The 22,499-nt window shown below is 35.9% G+C and overlaps 5 protein-coding genes across 12 annotated transcripts; 1 reads left to right on the top strand and 4 right to left on the bottom strand.

Annotated features, from left to right (window-relative positions):
- The first annotated feature begins 166 nt into the window (after nucleotides 1-166).
- LOC111303419 (calmodulin-binding protein 60 B-like) lies at nucleotides 167-9,601 on the top strand. Of its 8 annotated transcripts, none has more exons than XM_089742329.1 (9): nucleotides 167-224; nucleotides 541-692; nucleotides 1,189-1,264; nucleotides 2,203-2,567; nucleotides 3,634-4,127; nucleotides 4,205-4,365; nucleotides 4,445-4,648; nucleotides 6,100-6,328; nucleotides 8,381-9,601. In XM_089742329.1, exons 4-9 carry the CDS (start codon nucleotides 2,455-2,457, stop codon nucleotides 8,968-8,970), a joined length of 1,791 nt encoding a protein of 596 aa, XP_089598455.1. In that variant the 5' UTR covers nucleotides 167-224; nucleotides 541-692; nucleotides 1,189-1,264; nucleotides 2,203-2,454; the 3' UTR covers nucleotides 8,971-9,601. The 8 variants fall into 8 exon arrangements, with proteins under 8 accessions (XP_089598455.1, XP_022755408.1, XP_089598454.1 ...); XM_022899673.2 differs by having other exon boundaries at nucleotides 2,509-2,567; XM_089742328.1 differs by lacking the exon at nucleotides 167-224 and adding an exon at nucleotides 237-388.
- Nucleotides 9,602-11,385: 1,784 nt separating this feature from the next.
- Nucleotides 11,386-12,703, bottom strand: LOC111303421 (xyloglucan endotransglucosylase/hydrolase protein 22-like). The gene is made up of 3 exons (XM_022899676.2): nucleotides 12,359-12,703; nucleotides 12,063-12,256; nucleotides 11,386-11,943 (listed from the first exon to the last, which is right to left on the bottom strand). Exons 1-3 carry the CDS (start codon nucleotides 12,410-12,412, stop codon nucleotides 11,541-11,543), a joined length of 651 nt encoding a protein of 216 aa, XP_022755411.2. The 5' UTR covers nucleotides 12,413-12,703; the 3' UTR covers nucleotides 11,386-11,540.
- Nucleotides 12,704-14,009: 1,306 nt separating this feature from the next.
- Nucleotides 14,010-15,415, bottom strand: LOC111303422 (xyloglucan endotransglucosylase/hydrolase protein 22-like). Its single transcript, XM_089742330.1, has 3 exons — nucleotides 14,918-15,415; nucleotides 14,625-14,818; nucleotides 14,010-14,526 (listed from the first exon to the last, which is right to left on the bottom strand). The coding sequence occupies exons 1-3, from the start codon at nucleotides 14,975-14,977 to the stop codon at nucleotides 14,124-14,126; spliced, it is 657 nt and encodes a 218-aa protein (XP_089598456.1). The 5' UTR covers nucleotides 14,978-15,415; the 3' UTR covers nucleotides 14,010-14,123.
- Nucleotides 15,416-16,877: 1,462 nt separating this feature from the next.
- On the bottom strand, nucleotides 16,878-18,241 carry LOC111303423 (putative xyloglucan endotransglucosylase/hydrolase protein 23). Its single transcript, XM_022899678.2, has 3 exons — nucleotides 17,879-18,241; nucleotides 17,594-17,787; nucleotides 16,878-17,475 (listed from the first exon to the last, which is right to left on the bottom strand). Exons 1-3 carry the CDS (start codon nucleotides 18,152-18,154, stop codon nucleotides 17,070-17,072), a joined length of 876 nt encoding a protein of 291 aa, XP_022755413.2. The 5' UTR covers nucleotides 18,155-18,241; the 3' UTR covers nucleotides 16,878-17,069.
- Nucleotides 18,242-19,198: 957 nt separating this feature from the next.
- Nucleotides 19,199-21,625, bottom strand: LOC111302631 (F-box/LRR-repeat protein At3g26922-like). Its single transcript, XM_022898452.2, has one exon. It carries the CDS (start codon nucleotides 21,537-21,539, stop codon nucleotides 20,118-20,120), a length of 1,422 nt encoding a protein of 473 aa, XP_022754187.2. The 5' UTR covers nucleotides 21,540-21,625; the 3' UTR covers nucleotides 19,199-20,117.
- Nucleotides 21,626-22,499: the final 874 nt, after the last annotated feature.

Below are 22,499 nucleotides of genomic sequence, written 5' to 3' on the forward strand. Positions count from 1 at the left end.
TTTCACAATCCGTGGAATCCGCCACAAAATTCAATATAAGTCAACATCAAACTCTAATTGGTTGACTACATCTACAGGACCATCGTTTTTCCGTGGACCACGATGTACAAGAGTATTCCTCCAAACTCTTCTTGGTTAAAAGGAGTCGCCAAAGTAGACCACAAACACAAAGATACAAAGAAGTCCACAAGACCAAACACAGACTTTATTTTACTTCAATAATGGTATTAGTAATCACTGCTTCAAAAGATTTTCTCTTTGCCCAAACACGCCCCCTGAAAAAGCTTTAAAATTTTCCTCTTTTTTTCTCAGGTTTTTTCTTTAATTTCTCACTTTTTTTTAATCTCTGTTTATTATCTGTTCGGTTAAAATTGAGATTCACTGTTCAGTAAGAACCTGATTTTTCTGATTTTGATTTTTCTTTTAATTTATCTTATTTTTGGTGTTTAAAAGGGAGATTAGGGTTTTGAGTTGTGTGAAATTGAAGTTTTTATTTTGAAACAGTGGTTTTTAAGAGTGTTGATTTTGTTGTGGCTGCAGATCTAGGAAAATTAGGGTTTCGAATTTGGTACTTACAGAATGCGGAGGCAAACACGATATATGGAGAGGACTAATAGTATGGCTAGAGGGAAGAGGAGTTTGGAAGGAGATGAGGACAAGCAGCCTGAGCGAAAGCGCCCTGCTTTAGCTAGGTATTTTCTTCTTGTTACCCCCTTTTTTTTGGGGTACATATTACTTTGTTTGCTTGTTTGGTTTTCTAGTATATGCTGAGGAAAAAAAAAAGCGCGCTTGGATATGAAATAAAATAATATTTTTGAATAATTAAAATTTAAAAATTATTTTCAAAACTTGTGTAACTTTGCTTTTATGTAGAACTGTTATGTTACTTTTAATTACATTTGTTCATTTTTAGTCGATTATGATATTGCCGCAAGTTTTTAGGAAGCAAAAGGCAAGTAGTAGAAGAATCAACCAATCAGGGCAATTGGTTATAACGAAATAAAAATACCTTTTCTTTTCTGCCTAGTGAATTACAAACCGTTTAAGGTTTTTTATTTTTTGTCATTTGATAGTGTGACACACTGGGGGATTTTAAAATCTTAATATCAGGGTTAAGAACTGATGGGGTTTTCTCTCTCTATAAGGGCCTAGTGCTTTTCTCAAAAATTACATGTGTATGTTATGCAGTGTAATCGTAGAAGCTCTTAAGGTTGACAGCCTGCAGAAACTCTGCTCATCTTTGGAACCCATTCTTCGTAGAGTTGTAAGAACTATTTCCAACTGCTTTTCTTTCTTTGCAATCAGTTCACTTTTTGTGGAGGATTTCAGGAAACTATTAGTCTATACATGATAAATGCATCTGCTTTTTTTCTTTTTTTTATATTGGGTTGGTCAGTATAATTTTCTTAAATCTAAGATTAAAGGCACTGCTTTAAATTGTATGATGATGTTGTTGACAAGCATTGTTTCTGCTGCTGATGGGAGTTTTACTTCTGAATTGGTGCCTAACATGTATTATGTATATATGCCAACACATGGACATGCATCTATTGTTCTTTTGTGCAGTTACATGTATCATGTATATATGCCAACACGTGGACATGCATCTATTGTTCTTTCGTGGAAAGTTGCGTGTTTATTTACACTACACACATATTATGACAATTAGCATTCTTCATGGTTTCAGTTTCTTATGGAACTGGAGTAAATCCTGTACATTTCAGTGATTTGGATGAAGAATGCTGATTGTCTCGTGTAATTTGTTCACATTTTTACTCATAAAACCTACATGCTGGATGAGGCTTTCCTCCTTTTATTTTGTTTTTGGACATTCCAACTTTTACCTCACTGTTACCTTGTTAGGTTTGAATGTTGGTCATTCAATCAGATTTTGGTGCAATTGTTCACCTGTTGCTGCTGTCACAAATTGCATAATTCTTGCATATATTTTCAATGCCATAATCCTAGATTAACACATGTTTATGTGAGATTGAGTCGCAATTAGAACTTTTAGATGATCTTATGTACATTTCTCATCATCTTTAGGAATGACTATACCTTTTAGGATATTACTCGTTCTTCTTCCTCCAGGGCCCTTGTAAAAAGGTTAATTGATATAAAAAGGATTTAAAATTTTACCTTTTTTTTTCCTTTTAAAATTTGACCTTTTTTTCCTCTAATTGATCACTTATTCATGCACAGGTGCCCATATTTTGCGTGTAATGATGCTCTTCTAGGGTTTTTGTATCTTAGATACTCATGACAAAGGGTATCTGAGGTGTAGAGACAAGCCTGCTCTGCATCCATGTAACATAGATGTTCACAGTGTCTGCAGAAATTTTGTTGGATGACACAAAAATGAGTTTTTTGTATTTTGCATCTGAGAGAGCAATTTAGAACGACAATAAGTGCAATTTGAAGAAAACCTATTGTGTATTCTGTCCCCTTCGGATTATGTTCTTTTCCTCATTTTTTCCCTTCTTATATCTGCAATTGATGCTTTTGCAGGTAAGTGAAGAGGTGGAAAGAGCTTTGGCAAAATTGGGCCCTCCTAGACTTAATGGGAGGTAAAAGATTTATGTCTGATCATTTATGGTTGCAAAGTCAAATTTGCTATTTATAATGTCTGAATTTTTAAAAATTTTTCTTTGTCAATTGTAAGGGATGCACAATGATGCATGTTAGGTGGTGTTACATCCCTCATCAGGTTGGTTTGGGATTTCATGGTAGCCTTATATTTAGGTTGTACTCTCTCCATCAATTGCAGATTGAGATTGCAATTCTTAACAGCATGGAATCAATTAGGGAAGTTTGTGGTTTGAGAAAGATCACACCTTATGTGACTTAAACAGGCTGATTTCTTGTCTAATGGTGTATCTTGCAGTAGCTGGTGGCTTTGATTTTCTTTTCAGAGTTGGTGGTTTTTAACATATTTTAGTTATAATGAGAAATTCCAGCATGCATGTAGCATTGTGCATGATGGTGTGAAAGATTCATATGAGATGCTGAATTACACTTTTTGACAGTGAAAACAATTGTTTTTTGTTACTATAAATGGTGTTAGCATTTTCTTTGGGAATCATTGTTATTTTGCTGAATATGTATCAACCATGTGTGGTGACTGGGGTGTCTATTAATTCTGATAGTTTGTGTTTGGTCTTGGCTCATTAAGTAGCCAATAGTTTAGGAACGTTGTGCATGAAATTTGAAGGACTGCAATTAAATTTTGAAAGAGTTTTGAAGTTCTCTTAGGTTTGATTCTTTTCTTGTCCTTTCTTTGTAAGGTTGCATTGGTTAGTTGATTGCTTTACTTTGGATGAACTTGAGCATTATTAATACATGGATATGAAACTGATGAAAGCCGTATACTAAGCATGGTTTAATGATAACTTTTATTAGGTTTTGGCTGGTTGATTGGTATTCTACTTTCTTGAATAAACTTGATCCTTTTACAAGAAACCTAGTGGAATTAGTTTTAGGTTTTTTTTTTTCTTTACAAGAACCAACTCTTCTTCAGCATTAAGGCTCCTTATTCTCTTAGTGGCTCCCTACTTTTCTCTTTCCTCTTTTTCTATGCAACATCTTTTATTTTTGTTATGTCGAGAGAATCTTCTAATACTTTTTGGTTTTCAGGTCTTCTCCAAAACGAATTGAAGGTCCAGATGGACGGAGCTTACGGCTCCACTTCAGGTCCAGGTTGTCTCTCCCTCTTTTCACAGGAGGAAAGGTAGAAGGGGAGCAGGGTGCTGCCATCCATATTGTTCTAGTTGACTCTAACACTGGACATGTTGTAACAACTGGACCTGAAGCCTCTGTAAAGCTAGATGTTGTTGTACTTGAAGGTGATTTTAACAATGAGGATGATGAAGATTGGACACAGGAAGAATTTGAGATCCATGTGGTAAAAGAGCGTGAAGGAAAAAGACCACTGCTGACAGGTGACTTGCAAGTGACCCTCAAAGAGGGGGTTGGGACACTAGGAGACCTCACTTTTACTGACAATTCAAGTTGGATAAGAAGCAGGAAATTCAGGCTTGGCTTGAAGGTGGCTTCTGGATATTGTGAGGGTATACGTGTACGGGAAGCAAAGACAGAGGCTTTTACTGTCAAGGATCACAGAGGGGAATGTGAGTTCATACTTTTTACTATATCTATTTTCATTCATGGATTTCCTGGAATTTTTTTTAATTGAGTTGCTTGACAGTGTATAAAAAGCACTATCCACCTGCATTGAATGATGAGGTATGGAGATTGGAAAAGATTGGGAAAGATGGGTCATTTCACAAGAGGCTTAACAAAGAAGGAATATTAACAGTTGAAGACTTTTTGCGGCTTTTGGTCAGGGATCAACAAAAGTTACGAAATGTGAGTCTGGATTTTGGTTCTGAAATCAAGAGGCTATTCCTTTGTGGTTGCCTTCTTATATTTCTATCTGCATTTATAGATTCTTGGAAGTGGCATGTCAAATAAGATGTGGGAGGCTCTCTCAGATCATGCAAAGACTTGTGTGCTGAGTGGGAAGCTTTATGTTTACTATACTGATGATTCAAGAAACGTTGGTGTTGTCTTCAATAACATCTATGAGTTGTATGGCCTTATTTCTGGGGAACAGTATTTGCCTGTTGATTCTCTGTCTGATAGTCAGAAGGTGGGTAAGATATTTGCTGTTTTTCAGTTTCTTATGAAATCCAACATCTCCTCTACTTCTTTACTTGTCAGAGTTTACAACGAGGGATGTGTTAGCAGCAACGTTATCTAGGCATACAAAAATATTTCTTTTTGCTGTATTTTCTTATATTTTATCCCATTTTATTTGAACTATATATATATATTTATTTATTTGATATATAATTTAATTTTTGAACATGTTGGCTATAGGACTGTTCTCTGCAATTTAACTTTGTTTTACTTGCTTAAATAATGATCTTTTCCCTTTTTAGGTTGTATAATATATAATATAATTATTAGCTGCTTTATTTAGAGGTAGTGTATTTTATTTTTATCTGGTTTGCCAACTGGATTGACCTCATGAGTAGAGGGTATCTGGCTGGCTGGAAGGAAGGAAGGCAAGCCTAGGGCTTTTAACACAATGAATCAAGGAGAAAGAAAGATGAAGGAAATCTGTGGATCATGTGGATGCATGCATGACGTGTTAGATCAGGATGCCTTGGAAATAATTTATGCATGAGGGAGTCTGCACATCTAGGTCAGATGTGCATTAAACTAATATAAAATGACAAATCTTGCAGAAAGGGCCCTGATTAGGCTATTGTGTGTAGGTTTATTTAGCTGCATGCATCATAGGTTGATAACCAATTTATTAATGTCAAATTTCCTGTCTGTTAATTTTCAGCAGATTTGTTCAAATCAATTGGAAGTCAGAAGAAATTAAAGAAAAGAGTAACTAAAAAGCAGCTACAGTGGTTGTGTTTTTGTTGGTTATCGATATTATTCTGTGGCATTGCAGTAAATAAAACAATTAAGAAAATTTTGGTCGGTGGAAGGAATGACTACTGTCTCATGAGTGCAAGAGAGTACATTCTGTCTTGAAAATTTGACAGTTGCATGCTGTTTCTAACTTTGGGGGCAGCTGGAATTTGGTGCTTCTGTGCTGTAGCTTTTGGATATGAGAAGGCTAATCTGAGACTTTTTCCTCATTTCTGGTTTGTCATTTTGGATAATGACCTTTTATTCTTTGGTTCTGATCTATCATCATGTCCTAAAAGCATGGGAGTAGCAGTTGATTTGTTTTAGGGGTGAACCAATAGTGTCATAACTAAGCAGTGTCTGCTGCATGAATTATCATATTACGGTTAAGAATGAACTAAATTTCTTTAATTTATGGGTGATAAAAACAGTTATTGAGGACTTCCTTGCTTGATGTTAAGTTTAAATTTATCAGATACCTTGGGGTTGCTTTGATTTTCTTCCCAAGATGATAGTGCTTTGTTTTTTTCGCCTTGCTGAAAGGCCTTTAATTGATTTGCGGCTTCTTGTTTTCAACTGCTTAAGCTCTGGGTCAGCTTTATTTTCAGTTTTTATTTTCTAATTGGGTAAAATAATTTCATTAATTTAACAAGGGAAACAAAATTTCTGCAGGTCTATGTAGATACACTGGTGAAGAAAGCCTATGACAATTGGAATCAAGTCATAGAGTATGATGGCAAGTCACTGCTGAACTTCAAGCAAAATAGGAGGTCAAGTGCCCGAAATGAACTTCAGATGGGTGTGATAGATTGCCCAAATGCCTTAGATCATCAGCTGCAGTTACCACTGTTGCCAGCTCCAGTTCCTACTGAGCAAGTGCATTCAGGCCTACAGGTTGGAGGTAAGTGTTCTGACCACTGTAAACGTTTAGTTTTTAAGGAATTTTCATTGAAGTCATGTATAGCTAAATTTAATCTTCCTGGAGCTATGCTCATAAACATCATTTTTCTGCCTGCCTGCTTACTTCCCCTTTTCCTTAGTACAAGGCAGAAACTTAACATGGTACGCGGAAATGGTCATTCCGAAGAATGAAAGCTCGCAATGAAGTGAGCTAAAGAAATAAAAAGATGGAACCACCTAAAATAACCACATTCTAAAAGTAATTTATACCTCTGTTTTTTCTGGCAATACCGTAGTACAATTTTCTTTGGCTGAGTTTTTTTGGGTAAATTTCTTTGGCTTCTTTGTAACCTTTTGGTTATGTTGCTTGGACATGTTAAAGTTTGTTCAATACGATCCTGGACAACTCTGGATCTGTCTGACACTGCAAAAAAAAATTTTGGACTTTTCTTTCATGGCATGACATAACCTACTCGGCAGCAAGGATATCTTTAGATAGGTGGTGTTATCATAGTAAGAAGGGAGAAGAGTGAAGCATAGAGGAATAAATATATCAGTGAGGTAATGAATAAAAAATACTAAAAGTGAAAGGAAGAAAAAAAGAGATGAAAGTGGCTGACAGAATCATCTTGGTGCCGGAGGTGATGCGGAGGAAGAGAACTGTTTTGCTGCATTTTAAAAGGGGATGGGGGAAAAGAAAATTAACGTTTCATTTTAACATGGGTTTCCAGCCTTAAGCCTGCAAAAGTTTGGAAGCTGCTTGGTTTTGTTCTCTTTTTATTTCTTTTGGGTTGGGTCTTTAACACTTTCACCTATCATTGCTGGGATGGCTCTGGATGAAAAGGGGTAAAGCGTCTTTGGATGAAAAGGCCGTGACCCTTTAATAGTTGTGGCCTCTATAAAAATAAAAATGGTCCGAATTTGCTTAAAAGGGCTTGATTTTCTCAAAAATTTTCATGTATAATACAACCAGAAATTCCAGATTTCCGGAATAGACTGACTTTATGGTAACCCAATTGCATCAAAGTAGCTACCGCATGTAATGTCTTATCATCACTGGAATTCAAACAAACCTTAAAACTCAAACAAATAAAATTCATATAACTTAAAAATAAATAATGCTTAAGTAAATGTAAAATGTACCATTTCTGATAAAAAATGTAAAACAAGTCCCATACACGTGTTCTTCCTTTGACCGTTTTATGCTAAGTTTAGGGCAATTGATGAGTCAGACATCTAGACACATATCTACATTGAACACCCATGTCCCAAGGATCAACAACATGGTCTTTAAGGATGCTCTAGATTTATATCTTGGCATTAAGCAAGGGTTGTAAATGGGAGGTTTTATCTTTGTAGATTGTTTCAAAGTATAATTAGAGAAAGATGTTGGATCAGATTTAAATGGAAGCAAAGTGGTTTTCTAATCTTTTTAGTTCAAAAAGCAATATTCTACAACATCATAGTGTCATTGAAAATGGTTGAACTATGGAAATTTTTTGATGACAAAATGTCTTTCTTCTAGATAACATTTGTTATAATTAAAACTTTTTAGTTATAGAGATCCTGTTGATCTGTTTCTTGCTGTAAACAAGATGATGTAACGTATTGCATAACATCATATAGTGAAGTACCTTAACTTGGTTATTGGAAATCATGTTTTTTTGTGATTGCATCTTATCTGCATCTGACACAATTTGTTTCTCAAACATATTGAAGGAAATATATAACATTCTTACTGTCATGGATGCCTTTTCTATCAAGATGCCTAGACTAAAAAATATTGTAAAGAAATGTCAATAATAGCCCCTATAAGTCATCTAAATCAATAATTTCCTCGTGAATTACTGCAAATTTGCTGTGATTTTAGTTGAAAATATCTTATTCTATTATTATTTTAGAGTTAAATACTTCTCCCTTAAAAGACTTGGTTGATATTTTGCCCTTGAGGATAATGCCTCTTGGTACAACTTTCAGGTTTTGGACCACTTTTTCCTTTGTTTTACAGCTGGCATTTCGATAACTTCATTTCTTTTCCTTTTGATTACCTCAGGGTATAATGATAATCAGTCAACCAGATACTCAGGGCAGTCCCAGCTTGTGAATTCAAATTCTCGTAATCAATTTGACAATACACAATTTGTGTCTCATGACCAGCTGATTAACAATTCTCAGCAACCTCAAAGCTCCAGAAATGATAACAATGTTGTCGGGCTGGCTCTTGGTCCTCCACAGTCATCTGTTGTTGGGTTCCAAAGCATTGGTTCTTCAATGCAGTCATCAAATCTTAATCCTTTTGATGATTGGACGAACAACCGGGATAAGGGAGTTGATGACTTATTTACGGAGGAAGAGATTCGCATCAGAAGTAATGAAATGCTCGAGAATGAAGATATGCAGCACCTTCTCCGAGTCTTCAGCATGGGAGGTCATGCTTCTATTAATGTGACAGAAGATGGTGGGTTTGGATTCCCAAATTACATGCCATCCCCAATGCCAAACTTTGTAGATGAAGATCGTTCACGTCCTGGCAAAGCTGTTGTTGGGTGGCTGAAGATTAAGGCGGCAATGAGATGGGGCTTCTTTGTCCGGAAGAAAGCTGCTGAGAGACGGGCACAGTTAGTTGAGTTGGAAGAAGAATAACTATGAAGTCTTTTTTTTTAAGCGGCAAGCCTCGCATTTCTGACTATGGTTTTGGAAGTTACTAGAAAAACTCCATGAATGCCAGGGATAAGTTAGAGGTATCGATTGAACGAAATTATTGGATTCAGAGCTCCTGAAGACGCTAGTTAGACATTGGGAATCTCTTCTTGTACAGTTTCCTGTTTCTTTGACTTCCCTCGGTAATATGCTGTTTTACCATTGGTTTGTGTATGATAATTTGAATTTTTGTAAGGGGGGTAAATTTGCTTTGAAGTTGATGGCCCCTCCCTTGCCTGACTGATTTTTCTAATGCATTAGGTGTGACCTAAGTTGTATCAGTTCATTGTTGTATAAGGCAATAAGCATTGTGGGTACTTATTTCATAGCGCAGTCGCATCTCTCAAATGCACTTTGGAATCTGTAAAGCTATTGTCTGCTGTGGAGCTTGGTCTTCTTCGAGCTGACTCTCATCACTGTTCAAGGGACAAAATTCCTCCGAATGTTCAACCCTGGATGATCAAGAAACCGACCCACGTCTTTCTTAAGTACTTCAAGTGACATAGCGGTTAGCAGAATGTTATCCAAATGAACATTAATAATATAAATAAATATGGCGTTTTCTGCGTGGCAATCTTGTGAGTTCATTTTGTCATCGATTTCAATATTGATGTAAACCAAATTTTGGATCTGCGGAAAAGTATATAAAATGTCATGGTTCCAATCTCGATTATTTTTCAAGGTAATGGGTGAATTATATGGAAACTTTGTTTTATGGAAATTTTCAAGGAGGCGGCCGAGGAGCGAGTATCAAAGTATATATGCCTAATTGAGATTCCCCCTTAGGGGCCTTTGCGTATATTGTTTGTCTTGAATAAAAATAACATACGATTTAAGACTATAAAAATAACATGAGTTATGGAATGGTAGAGAGACTTTTGCTCGAGGCGCTCGAATTAGTTGGAAACCTATTTACTTCCCTAAATCTGAAAGCTTGTATCATCCAGCATATCTGGTCTTTGCTAACAAAGGTTGGTTCCTCATGGTTTGCATGGATCGAGGCATACTTTCTCAACGGAAGAACATTTTGGCAGGTGTCTGAAACTCAATACACTAGTTTGAGTTTGGGGAACTGCTCAATCTACGTCATACTGCAATTCAGTTCACAATGGAACATAGCAGGAGATTCACTTGGAAGTTCCCTGGTTCCAAATTCTCTGTTAACTAAGGTTTGGAATGAGCTCAGGTCTACTCAACCAAATATTAGCTGGGATAGGCTGTTGTGGTTTACTCATCACATTCCTAGGCATGCAGTGGATTTCCTGGATGGCCATCCTCGATAGGCTACCGACCAAAGATCGACTGCACTCCACGGGCATTGAAGTAAATGTTGATTGTGTGTTATGCCGCTTAACATAGGAATCACAAGATCACTTGTTCCTTGAATGCGAGATTTCCGAAGCATATGGAAGGAGGCTTTACAGATTTGTAAGCTCAACAGAGAGAATTGGTAAGCTGGGAAGGAGCGTTGAGATGGGCAGTCAGTAAACTTAGGGGCAAATCCTTGTTCTCAATTATATTAAGGATTGGCTGGAGTGCTTATTTCTATTATGTGTGGAAAGGGAGGAATAATAGAATATATGGACACTTGCAGCAATCCCCCACACAAGTTCTGGGTCATATCCAAGAGACTGTCAGATTGACATTAGCAGGAGTGCAACACACCGAAGGGAGTCTTGCAAATAGAGATCTTTGTATAGCATGGGGCTTAAAAAATTTTATATTTTTATTTTTATTCCAGCTAAATTAGCTAGAACAATTTTGATTTAGCAATGTAACTATCTTTGGATAAATAATAACAAATTCAATTATCCAAAAAAAAAGAGAAAAATAGCATGAGTTAGGACTCAGAACTTAAGATCTCTACTCCATAGAAAGTGCAAAGTGCAGTGAAAATGTGAAAAGTCGAAGGAAAAGTACTTCTAACCTGATCACTTAGCTTAGCTGTAGACAGTTCATGATTACACACGTTTTCCTGCTTTATTTTAACACATAACTGGAAAGTGAAAATATGAAACATTGCTACTGCTTTCCAGTTCCTATCACCCGCTGCCCCACAAATTAGATTTTCCGGGTGTTAATTATTATTACTTTATTATCAGGAGTCAGGACCCCTTACCAGGGAAGTAAAATAAACCTAGAGTAAAGTCTAAAGAGATGGTAAATCACATGTTGCATTAAAATTTGCCACAGCAAAACTATATCAATCGCATCTGTGAGAAGGGTTTTCTCTAACAATTTTTCTTGTGCATTTCCCGACTTTGGTTTTGTTTGGTTTGTGTTAATCTGGATAATTTTTATTTGATTTTCTGTTTCTATTTGATATGCCCGAAATGAAACAGATCAAGGACCATCAAGTTTGAAATGGAAAGGAAATTCTTCTTGTTGCTTATCTTATTATAACGTATTACATACAAAATACTGAGAATTCTTAATGAACAAAAGAATCATGATTTGGCCTGAAGAAAAAAAATTGAAAGAATATTGATCTAATTAATAACTGTTGTTGCCTCTTAAGACATATTGCATTCTGGAGGTAGACCTTGAGGAAATCTCTTGGCGTCAGTGCAGTAATTGTAGATCATGTAGTTCTTCTGCACCCATTGCAGCCTTTGCTGACTGGTAGAATCCAGTTCTTGAGAGAACCATGCATTGTTGGATGAGGCAGAAGATGGGGAATTTGATTTGCAGGAAGATGCTCCATTAGACCAAACACAGGCATTAGCATTGAAGTTTCTGTATGAGGCTGTGAAAGGAGCTCGAGTCCAGTCTGTCTTGACCAGACCACCCCTTGTAGCCCAGTCATCAGCATTCCATAAACTGGAGTAAATTCTCATCGGCTGGTTCTTTGGAAATGGAACTCCAATTGACTCCATGTTTTTGAATTCTCTAATGGGTGTACCGTCCACAGAGAAGCTGGAACGGAGCAATAACAAAATTTTGTCAATCAATCAATTCCATATGAAAGAAAGACAATAAAATCGGGGCAGAAGGCAAGTGCGTTAATTTGATTTTGCCAATTTATTAATACTCACATAATGCGTTGGGGATTCCAGAGGATGGAATAGGTGTGGAAATCTGCAGTTGGGTCAAACCAGAGATAGAACTGTTGTTCTCTGTTACCCTTTCCTTGACTGAACACATTTGTATGGAGAATGTAGGGATCCCCACTAAGGTTTCCCAGGAACTCGAAATCAATTTCATCCCATGCTGATCCTTTCGAAGATAACTGCAGATAGAAATATACTCAAGTATCAGCATTTAAGCTATCGCCATCTATATGCCTCCATAAAAATTGTGGAAAACAAGCAGTAATTAGAGAATAACTTACGTAGTAGGCAGTGACCGTGCCAGCGGAGTTGCCAGGGACAAGCTTGAGTTGCATATCAATCTTGCCAAAAAGATACTCATTCTTGGACTGGAAACCGGAGCCTGAGGCCTTATCAAGGGAGAGACTGAGAACCTCTCCATGTTGACTATCTTACCACGGCCATCTCCCCAAGTGATATCAAAATCTTGGTAGAAGTTGCTAGCGGAGGCTGCCATTAGACAGCCAACTAAAAGAATCAAAAGCAACGTAAATTGGAACTTGAAGAACCCATTTCGTGGTTTTTGCTGAGAAGAGAGAATATACTGGAATATGAGAAGTTATATAAGTGAGTTGATATTTTGGTGTGCTTGAGGAGAATGCTAAAGGTTGGTATTTATAGTAGAGAAAAGGGTAAAGGAAGAGGCCAAGGAAGCTCCATTCAGCTTGGTTGTAGACAGTGGTTGAGTACTAGACATATATAAAAATAGCTGTCACTCGAAATCGCACCAGAAAGCACGACCCCACCAAAACACAGTTTATGATATCACGCGGCTTTACTTAAATTATTTTTGTGAGGAAACTGGAAAGTGCAGTGCTTCGGCTTATTGCTGCTCAGTTCCTGTCGCCAGGTTAGCCTCTTTCGATGGTTAGAGATCCAGTTCACTCCCAGACCCACCCAAACGCAGCACCGCCTTTAGTAACCAAAAAAATCCATAATGTTAAAAGGTGAAAAAAAAAGAAGAAGAAGGTGTCCTTTACCGAGGGGAAAGCAGGTGTAGTTTTGTTTTGAATTTAATTTTGATGTCAGATCGACAATACTGAACTCCGAAAATTTTCAAACCAATCAGTGTAACTTCCCGGATATTACCTCCCAAGCTAGGAAAATTTATTTCTCAAAATTTTAGGTGATCTTGATCAGTTCTTCACTTAATATCATGATCCGGCCATGCACGCATGTTATTTTGTTTATTTTAACTGGATTTTGCACCAGACATGCACAAGAAAGATATCTTTGGCAAGTGTTGTTGCCAGTTAATAAACCAAGCTGTAAAGGAATAGCATTACTAATTTATTAATGTTAATACGAGTATTATTGGTAGTAGCTAAAGCAAGCACTCTAGAGTATATCAGTTTGCAACGGTATGATATTCCTTTCTGTGTTTCTGCATTTTCGGATACTTGCTATGTATAACATTATATCACTTAATAGACACAATAATTTTAGATACGATATGATATGATATAAAAATAAATAATTTTTATATTTTACACATATATAATATTAAATAAATATTATAAATATACGAATTATCAAACTTATTAGTAAATAATTCCTTTTTCTCATTTGGTGTATGTATGAAAAATATAAGTGGGAAAAGAGCATATCATAAAAGAAATAGGAAACTTGTATACTAAAGAAGATAACAACCATATTAAATTAAGTATGAATTGTTTCACTTGTAAGTCCTTTGATAATAACAAAAGAAATCTATTTAATTATTGTTTATATAATTTTCATTATCCCATCAAAATTCAAAACATAGGGGATTAAAGGTGTGAAATTGAGATTTAATTTGCGAAGACATGTTTAATTGTCACATTGGTAGAAGAAAATACACTTCCCATTGCTCATCTTATTCAGTAAAAAACGTGTTATATCGAAAAATAATGGTGAAAATTGTCAAAGGACAAAATTATATTACAATAATGAAATTGATTTTTGAAGAAAAACAGAAATAAAAGAATATTGATCTATTTAATAAATAATACAAGTAACTATTGTTGTCTAAGACATGTTGCATTCTGGAGGAAGACCTTGGGGAAATCTCTTGGAGTCAGTGCAGTAATTGTAGATCATGTAGTTCTTCTGCACCCATTGCAGCCTTTTCTGACTGGTAGAATCCAGTTCTTGAGAGAACCATGCATTGTTGGTTGAGGCAGAAGATGGGGAATTGGATTTACAGGAAGATGCTCCATTAGACCAAACACATGCATTGGCATTGAAGTTTCTGTAAGAGGCTGTGAAAGGAGCTTGAGTCCAGTCTGTCTTGACCAGACCACCCCTTGTGGCCCAATCATCTGCATTCCACAAGCTGGAGTAAATTCTGATCGGCTGGTTCTTTGGAAATGGGACTCCAATTGACTCCATGTTTTTGAACTCTCTAATGAGTGTTCCGTCCACAGAGAAACTGGAACAGAGCATAACAAAATCTTGTCAATCAATCAATTCCAAACGAAAGGAAAAGAAGATGGGGATTTGGTCTTATCAATTTATAGTAATACTCACATAATGCGCTGAGGATTCCAGAGGATGGAATAGGTGTGGAAATCTGCGGTTGGATCAAACCAGAGATAGAACTGTTGTTCCCTGTTACCCTTTCCTTGACTGAACACATTTGTGTGAAGAATGTAAGGATCCCCACTAAGGTTTCCCAGGAACTCGAAATCAATTTCATCCCATGTTGATCCTTTTGAAGATAACTGCAGGAAGAATTAAAAACATATTTATCAGCAATTAACAATCTGTATGTTGACCTTAGTAGATTGCAGCAAACATAAACTAACTAAAAAACAACTTACATAGTAGGCAGTGACTGTGCCAGCAGAGTTGCCAGAGACAAGCTTGAGCTGCATATTCATTCTTGGACTGGAAACCGGAGCCTGAGGCTTTATCGAGGGAGAGAGTGAGAACTTCTCCGTTGTTGACTATCTTACCACGGCCATCTCCCCATGTGACGTCAAAATCTTGGTAGAAGTTGCTAGCAGAGGCTGCCATCAGACAGCCAATTGCGAGAGGCATAAGCAACGTAAAACTGAACCCCGAAATAGAACCCATAGTTTTTCACACAGCAAAGGTTGAATTTGAATGCCAGAAACTTGTTGCTGCTTGGCGATTTGAGTGTGTTTTGTGAAGAATACGCCATAAGTTGGTATTTATAGTGCGATCACCGTAAAAAAGAGAAAGTTGGGGAAAGGCAGAGGGAGGTCCAGTCAGCTTGGTTGGAAACAGTTGTTGGGCTTGGAAACAGTAAATAAAAGCAGCAGTCAATATAGCACCAAAATGAACACGTCCCAACCAAAGACAGAGTTAAGATGTGACGCGGTTTAACGTTGTGTTTTGAGAAGAGAGTGCCAGGATCTGGGTCAGAGGAAGGTCGCTCTTGGCTTGTAGCTGCTGCCAAGTTCCTGTCATAATCACGAGGGTAGCACTTAGCAGCGTGTTAAATTTTTTTCGTTTTTTTAATCACCGGCTCCCTGCCTTGCAGAGCCGCCACCAACAACCGTCATCGAGGCAGCATAAAGACAACGGCCTTTATAAAATTATAATTATAAAACCAAAATTAATTGTTAATTATTCAAGTTTATTTTGCGTGCACAATGTTCTCTTTATATATGACTACTTTTTTCAATTATATATACATATATTAGGCACCGACGTTTTGATTACATTGCCCTTTCTGGGCTTCGTGAGTCAAAGTTTCAGCTCACCCAATGGACGTAACTTCCTTGCATATTCCAAGGCTAGGCAAATTTTTGTCAAAATCATTGGTGATCTGCCCTAATGTGTTTTTTATCCATCCAATTTTACATATTTTATTTATTTAATAAATTTATATTTCATGTATTATTAAAATATAAATTTTATGTATTATACGTAAATCAAATGATATTATATAAATTAAATGATATCATTTATTAATGAATAAATTTATTAAAAAAATATTAATTTTTTATATTAAAAATATGATATTTACTTAGTAATAAAATATCATTATCTTATTTATTAATAATATATAAAATTTATACACTGATAATACATTAAATAAAAACTCTTATTTATTTATTTGAATTGGATTGTTTTATCAACAATAGTTATAAAATTATTTATTTGAGATATTTTATGTATTTAAAATTTTTAAATTTTAAAATTTGATAATTAAAATTAAAAGTTTAACACTTTAATATCAAATTATGTTAAAAATAAAATTATTTGAGGGTTACTATCCATTTTCTAACCTTGTAGTGTACTCCATGGGATTAATATTTAGCTTATTATTATCTTCTCGATAAACTAGTTTACGTATCTTTGAAAAATGCAAAACAAACTAGCATCAAAGACAGATTCAGTTTTTATGTGGCAACCATGATGATTCAGTATTTTTGGAAAACGTAAAACAAAAGTTAGGAAATACGTACCTTTGTCATATGTCATTGATAAAAGGCGAAAAGAAAAAAAAAAAAAGATATTGTTTTTCAATACATATTTTGACACATATCTAGAATCCCGCATGAAAAAAAGATTTCATGTCATCAATACCGCATGAAAATCTTATCTCAACCGCCCAAAAGGGGTAAAAAGAGTATTAATCCATGCAGTAAATAACAGTCAACCAAAGGTCAACTAATTGCAAATAAAAAAAATATCATTCAAATAATAAATTTAATTAAATATGACTCTGGCGTATGCATATCTTCCTTATTCTTGGCACTTTTAACCCAGGTTATTCATATGTAGTATCTTTTCAAGTTGCACCAAAAATTTAATTAAAGGCAAATTCGAAACATAGATTTTATTCCATGGAGAAAGGTAAGATTTACAATAATATCATATATAGAGTATATATGACGTGGTGAAGTTTCAAAAAATAAAAGAATTGATACAGGCAGAAACTACACATTGAAGACCATATGGTATATAATTACAACGGGCGGGTTAGGCATATGCAATATGTTAGGACATTTTGCATTCCGAAGGAAGACCCTGAGGAAATCGCTTTGTATCAGTGCAGTAATTGTAGATCATGTAGTTCTTCTGCACCCACTTCAGCCTTCGTTGGCCTGTTATATCTAACTCTTGGGATAGCCATGCATTGTTGTTGGAGCTGGAAGATGATGAACTTGATGAGGAGCATGATGATGCTCCGTTTCCCCAAACACAAGCCTTGGCATTGAAATTCCTGTAGGAAGCGGTGAAAGGAGCGTTAGACCAGTTTGTCTTCACAAGACCACCCCTGGTAGCCCAGTCATCAGCGTTCCAAAGACTGGAGTAAATCCTCATAGGCTGGTTCTTTGGGAATGGAATGCCATCGGATTCCAGGTTCTTGAACTCTCTGATTGGAGTCCCATCAACCGAGAAACTGAAAAACATGCATAAGACTTAAAGTCAGTTAAACTTTCGAAGGATCCTAAAAAAGTTCATGATCCTAAAATATACAAATTTCAGAAATTTAATATATAGTTGGTCGGTTTTCTTACATGATGAGCTTGGGATTCCAGAGGATGGAGTAGGTGTGAAAATCTGCAGTTGGGTCGAACCAGAGATAGAATTGCTGCTCCCTGTTGCCCTTGCCTTGGGTAAAAACATTGGTATGAAGGATGTAAGGATCACCGCTCAAGTTCCCCAAGAACTCAAAGTCTATTTCATCCCATGTTGCGCCCTTTGAAGATAGCTGCAAAAACACATGAAAAGTTTTAACATGTCAGTTCCGAGAGCTTGTGTCAGTAAAGTAAGAAGGCAAGAACCAAATTCTGAAGGCTTACATAGTAGGCCGTTACAGTGCCAGCAGAGTTGCCAGGAACAAGCTTGAGCTGCATATCAATGTTCCCAAACAAATACTCGTCTTTGGACTGAAAACCAGAGCCAGAGGCCTTGTCAAGGGAAAGAGTAAGAAGCTGACCATTGTTGAGAATCTTGGCACGACCATCTCCCCAAGTGAGGTCAAAATCCTGGTAGAAATTACCAGCGTAGGCAGTTAGGAAAAAGCCAACTACGAAAGAGAATTTCATTAGTGGACTTGAAGCAGAAAACGGAGCCATATGCTGTGTAAAAATAGGGGACAGCAGGAAAGAGAGTTTAACGTTATCTTGTAAACTTGTTTTGAATTGAAGTGATGAGGAGATTGTTGAGCGTAGAAGGAGCTTTTATAGCAAAGCAATTATAAATGAAATTAAAACGAGGAAAGCAATGGGAAGGCTAACAAAAGCTGTGTCCAGCTGGCTTATGATTTGGCTGAAATAAATAGTGAGGACGAAAAATCCGAGTAGAGATTTTCACACGCGGTTTTGGCAGATAGATTTTCGAGGAGATGGGCACGGCCCAGTTCTTCACCTTCCCTGCACCAAACACTGACACCATGGGTCCGCTTTCATTGTTGTTTTTATCCCACTTTCCCTAAAACGTTACTTTTTTCTGTCCTTTTCCTTTGGTTGACAACTGGTTGTTGTGACCCAAGGGCGGTTGGTACTTACTATTAATGCTGTAATAAAGTTGAGAGTACTGCCATAACCAAAAGTTAATTGGTTTGATTAAACACAACGACTCTGTTTCCATTAGAGACTTGATATTGTAACACATAATTTCTTGGAGGTAGTCATTTTTTTTCATTCTATGAATAGGATGCAAATTAAGTGTTGATAAACATGAGTTTTTGATTACTTGTACTTCAAGCTTTGGCTGTTTTAATTTCCCAAAATTCGGTCTTTGCTTTTCTATAATATAAATGTTAAAAGCTATAATTAAACGAAAATAAAACCAATCACGTGTTGCCAAATATGTCTATGAGCTTAATATATAACACTATAAAAGTAGAGTTTTTGGGTTATTTTTCATTTAATAAAACTTTTATAATTTTTTTTTAGTTGAGGACCATTTAAAAGAAATAAAAACAAGAAAGAAATGGGTTATTAATGCTTCGAACCCAATAAATCCAACAGATATTTATTTTCTCTCTTGATCCAATTGATTTGATTCAAGCCCAAAATTATAAATAAAATAAAATTTCAACTCCAACGTAATAAAATTTGATTTCTCAAACTGAATCTAAATATTTGAATATGATTATATATATATAAATGGTATTTGACAACACAATGATGGTACAAGCAGGACGAGACGAGCCAGGCTGGATTGGGACGATCATATAACAGAGCAACCCGCCTGCCAATGAATTAAAAATAAATAAAAGCACCCGTGCAGCCGTGCTCGATTCCCACTTGACCGGTTGACCTCACTTTTCAAAAAAAAAAAAAAATTACCCCATTTGGGACGGATCAATAAGAAACAATTGGGTGCGTTGGTTTTGCCATCCCTAGGCTTGTTTGTTTATTATTATTATTTTTAGAATCATTTGGAACAGTTCCTCATTCTTTATTTACTTGATACAACATGCATATCAAATTAAAACTAGTAAAGGTCCCCCGAACGCCTTCCTTGAAGAACTTTTTCCCTCATCTCTTAACGTTATCCTCCAATTCTTCCTCTATAGCTGCATAATGTTTCCACTTTCATAAGTTTCTGAAACATGTGAAGGAAGAGAGCCGACACCTTAAATGGGCTGAGACGTACCCTCTCATACAGTACCGGCCTCAATCCATCTTTGTGTTAACAGTCTCACCAATTGGGCCAACATCATTCTTGAGCCCATCTTCACACAAGCCTTCCAGTCTTCCATATCAACTCCATTATCGATTCATCACTTGTTGTAGTTGAATTTGTAGTATTTAAGCCAGAGAATTGAGATTCGCATACATCATTTTCATTGGAACTCTTCATAGCCACTTCCTCGGATATGGTTTAACTGCTGCTAGAGAAGACCACTTCATCTTCCCCGTGGCCGGAAACACCATAAAAAATAAAAGCAAAGAGAGTAATATATATTATGTGCGAGTCGTTGAACATCTTAATATATTCAACAAGTAATAAAGTTAGAGGTTATTATTCCTTAAAGATCTCACCCTCAGTTATAAGAACTGGCATACAAAAGTATAATTAACTGATAATTTAGAGGACAATTACTTCAGCCATGGGAAGCAATTCCGTGCAAAGCTGCTTTGCACGTTCTCTTGCGTTTTGCATTTCTTCTTTGCGTTTGGACCAAACAATTTTATCCGAATCCATTTGCAGACACTTTGCACGAGTAATAATTGTAAGCTTTTGCAGTGAAACGGCAGTCTTAACAAGATATTGAACCAGCTCCATTTCATATGATTGGTCGAGAAAGTGAAGAAATCCACTGAGCTCAATCTCTTTAAGGAATCGGTGAGGTGATAGAGAAGCCTTCGATAATTGATCCCTTGATTTAAGCTCTATGCTGGTGTCGTGAACGTTGATATGCACTTCAAATTTACTCAGGACAGGACACGCTTCCAGGAACGATGGCAATCCTATACAATTCACACACGTTGCATCAACAAACAAGATCAAGACCTTAAGCGATATAAATGTTGGACATAGCTGAGGACTCATTCCTTCAACCTCCATTGTATTTGTCTCTAAGACCAAACTCTCAAAGTGGGTACAAATGCTGTCAAGTTGGCTAAAAGCGTAGGAGATCAGATTGTAGCCACCTTTTATCAGTTCATAATTGCAGTAATATGAGCAGGCACCGAAACGGGCTTCTACAAGTTTAGGAACATATTTAAAGGCAAAATGAGTCTTCAACCCCGCATATTTGAATGAAACGAGATTTGGTGCATAAATCTCAACATTCTTCAAGTGGTTGCAATAATATAACTCCAAGAACTTTAACCTGCTTAAACCTGAGCTGACAAGTTTGAGATTAACCAAGTTATAAGCTACCCGGATATGTAAATGCTCAAGGAGTGGGCAATTTGAGAAAGCGGTTTCACAGACATCACCGGTTAGAATCAGGCAGGTTAAAGTAAGGGAGGTGAGAGATGTAAAAATGTTAAAACCAGGAGAACAGATTTCGACTCCTCGTAAAGATAGCTGGATCACGGAGGAGGCTTTTTCTTTTGAGAGAGAAAGAGTAGGGAAACTGCAACGTTTCCACTCACTACAATACCCATCATCATCAGCCAAATTTATGTTAAGTATCCGAACCTTTTTTTCTACGGCGAAAGCTATCCAATGGTCAAAATAAGGAGCACCGTTCTCACAAAAATCTGAACAAATCCAAAACTCCTCTACGTTTCGTAAATGTTGAAGCTGTTGGAGCACCTCATTGACCCAGTTTGCATACGATTGCATCCTGGATTGTTTAACCCTGGATTTTAATGTTATAATGTCACGATTGTAAACTCCAAGCTTATTGACTGGATCAAACTTGAAGGTGGTAAGCGATTTCCACAAATTCCTCCACCCACGCGAAAGAACACTAGTAGCTACAGCATCTTTCATCAGCAAGAAACCCAATATATGCACAAGAATCTCATCTGGTAGAGAACTAATTCGATCGGCCATGAGATGCTGACATTCATGTGCACTTCAAAAAAAAAAAAAAAAGCGTTATAGTTTAATTAATAATGATAATAATAAAATAAAATTAAAAATAATTGTTGAAACTTGAATCAAGATTTTTAAAACCCTAATCCGAATAAATTATATATTAATATTAAGAATACTTACATATCCTGTGTTGTAGAGTCTTCAGGCGGCTTTGGCTTTCCAGAAACCATGGTTGCAAGTGTAGAACCAGAGACTTGGATTAGGGTTCCAAAACTTGGCCTTTTATCTAGTCCGTTTGCCTAAATTAGTTAGGATATTAAGTCCCATACGGGTCTAGAGTTGCATGTGGACGGGCGCCTGACATTGTTTAGGATTCAATTAGATTTTATTTATTTTATGATTTACATTTAATAAATAACATATAAGTATCCAATAGAAAAAAAAAAAAAAGAAGACTATTTAAATATGGGATCTGCACAAATATCATTTGGCTTACTGTGGTATATGATTTCTTTAGGTTTATATTTTTTTAGTTATTTTATTTTAATTTAATAACAAAATAGTAGAATTTGAAATTTAATTTAATTGATTTATATAAATTTTATTTGTTAGTAAAATTATTTTAATAATAATAAAATAACAAAATTCAAAACTTAGTTTAGTTAATTTATATTATCAATTTTAAAAAGTAACATTAAATTTGATATTTAAATTTTAACATCTATAATCTTTTTTTTTTTTAATCTTAAAGCTGTAATCTCGTTTATAGAAAAAAATTAAAAGATTGTTGAAGACTTGAAATCTTATGTACAATGGAAGTCAAGTTTCGTATGTTAAACCACTTACATTAATTTATGTAGGATTTACTTGCGAATCATGTTATTTATCATAATTTTTTGATAAAAAAATATTATTTACAACTTAATTTTATCAAATAAAGATTATTAATTATTATTTAATCTCCTGAAATATCAT

This window comes from Durio zibethinus, chromosome 13 (genome assembly GCF_047325235.1).
Source record: "Durio zibethinus cultivar Kanyao isolate XHJ-2024 chromosome 13, ASM4732523v1, whole genome shotgun sequence".
Classification (NCBI taxonomy): Eukaryota; Viridiplantae; Streptophyta; class Magnoliopsida; order Malvales; family Malvaceae; genus Durio; species Durio zibethinus.

Coding starts and splice junctions, on each gene's coding strand:
- LOC111303419 (XM_022899673.2), top strand. CDS start 580: ATGCGGAGGCAAACACGATATATGGAGAGGACTAATAGTATGGCTAGA. Junction 693..1,188: donor AAGCGCCCTGCTTTAGCTAG/GTATTTTCTTCT, acceptor TATGTTATGCAG/TGTAATCGTAGAAGCTCTTA. Junction 4,366..4,444: donor ATCAACAAAAGTTACGAAAT/GTGAGTCTGGAT, acceptor CTGCATTTATAG/ATTCTTGGAAGTGGCATGTC.
- LOC111303421 (XM_022899676.2), bottom strand. CDS start 12,412: ATGCAACTCAAGCTTGTCCCTGGCAACTCCGCTGGCACGGTCACTGCC. Junction 12,257..12,358: donor GCACGGTCACTGCCTACTAC/GTAAGTTATTCT, acceptor TTCTATCTGCAG/TTATCTTCGAAAGGATCAGC. Junction 11,944..12,062: donor TGGAATCCCCAACGCATTAT/GTGAGTATTAAT, acceptor GCTCCGTTCCAG/CTTCTCTGTGGACGGTACAC.
- LOC111303422 (XM_089742330.1), bottom strand. CDS start 14,977: ATGAATATGCAGCTCAAGCTTGTCTCTGGCAACTCTGCTGGCACAGTC. Junction 14,819..14,917: donor GCACAGTCACTGCCTACTAT/GTAAGTTGTTTT, acceptor TTCTTCCTGCAG/TTATCTTCAAAAGGATCAAC. Junction 14,527..14,624: donor TGGAATCCTCAGCGCATTAT/GTGAGTATTACT, acceptor GCTCTGTTCCAG/TTTCTCTGTGGACGGAACAC.
- LOC111303423 (XM_022899678.2), bottom strand. CDS start 18,154: ATGGCTCCGTTTTCTGCTTCAAGTCCACTAATGAAATTCTCTTTCGTA. Junction 17,788..17,878: donor GCACTGTAACGGCCTACTAT/GTAAGCCTTCAG, acceptor GTGTTTTTGCAG/CTATCTTCAAAGGGCGCAAC. Junction 17,476..17,593: donor TGGAATCCCAAGCTCATCAT/GTAAGAAAACCG, acceptor CATGTTTTTCAG/TTTCTCGGTTGATGGGACTC.
- LOC111302631 (XM_022898452.2), bottom strand. CDS start 21,539: ATGGCCGATCGAATTAGTTCTCTACCAGATGAGATTCTTGTGCATATA.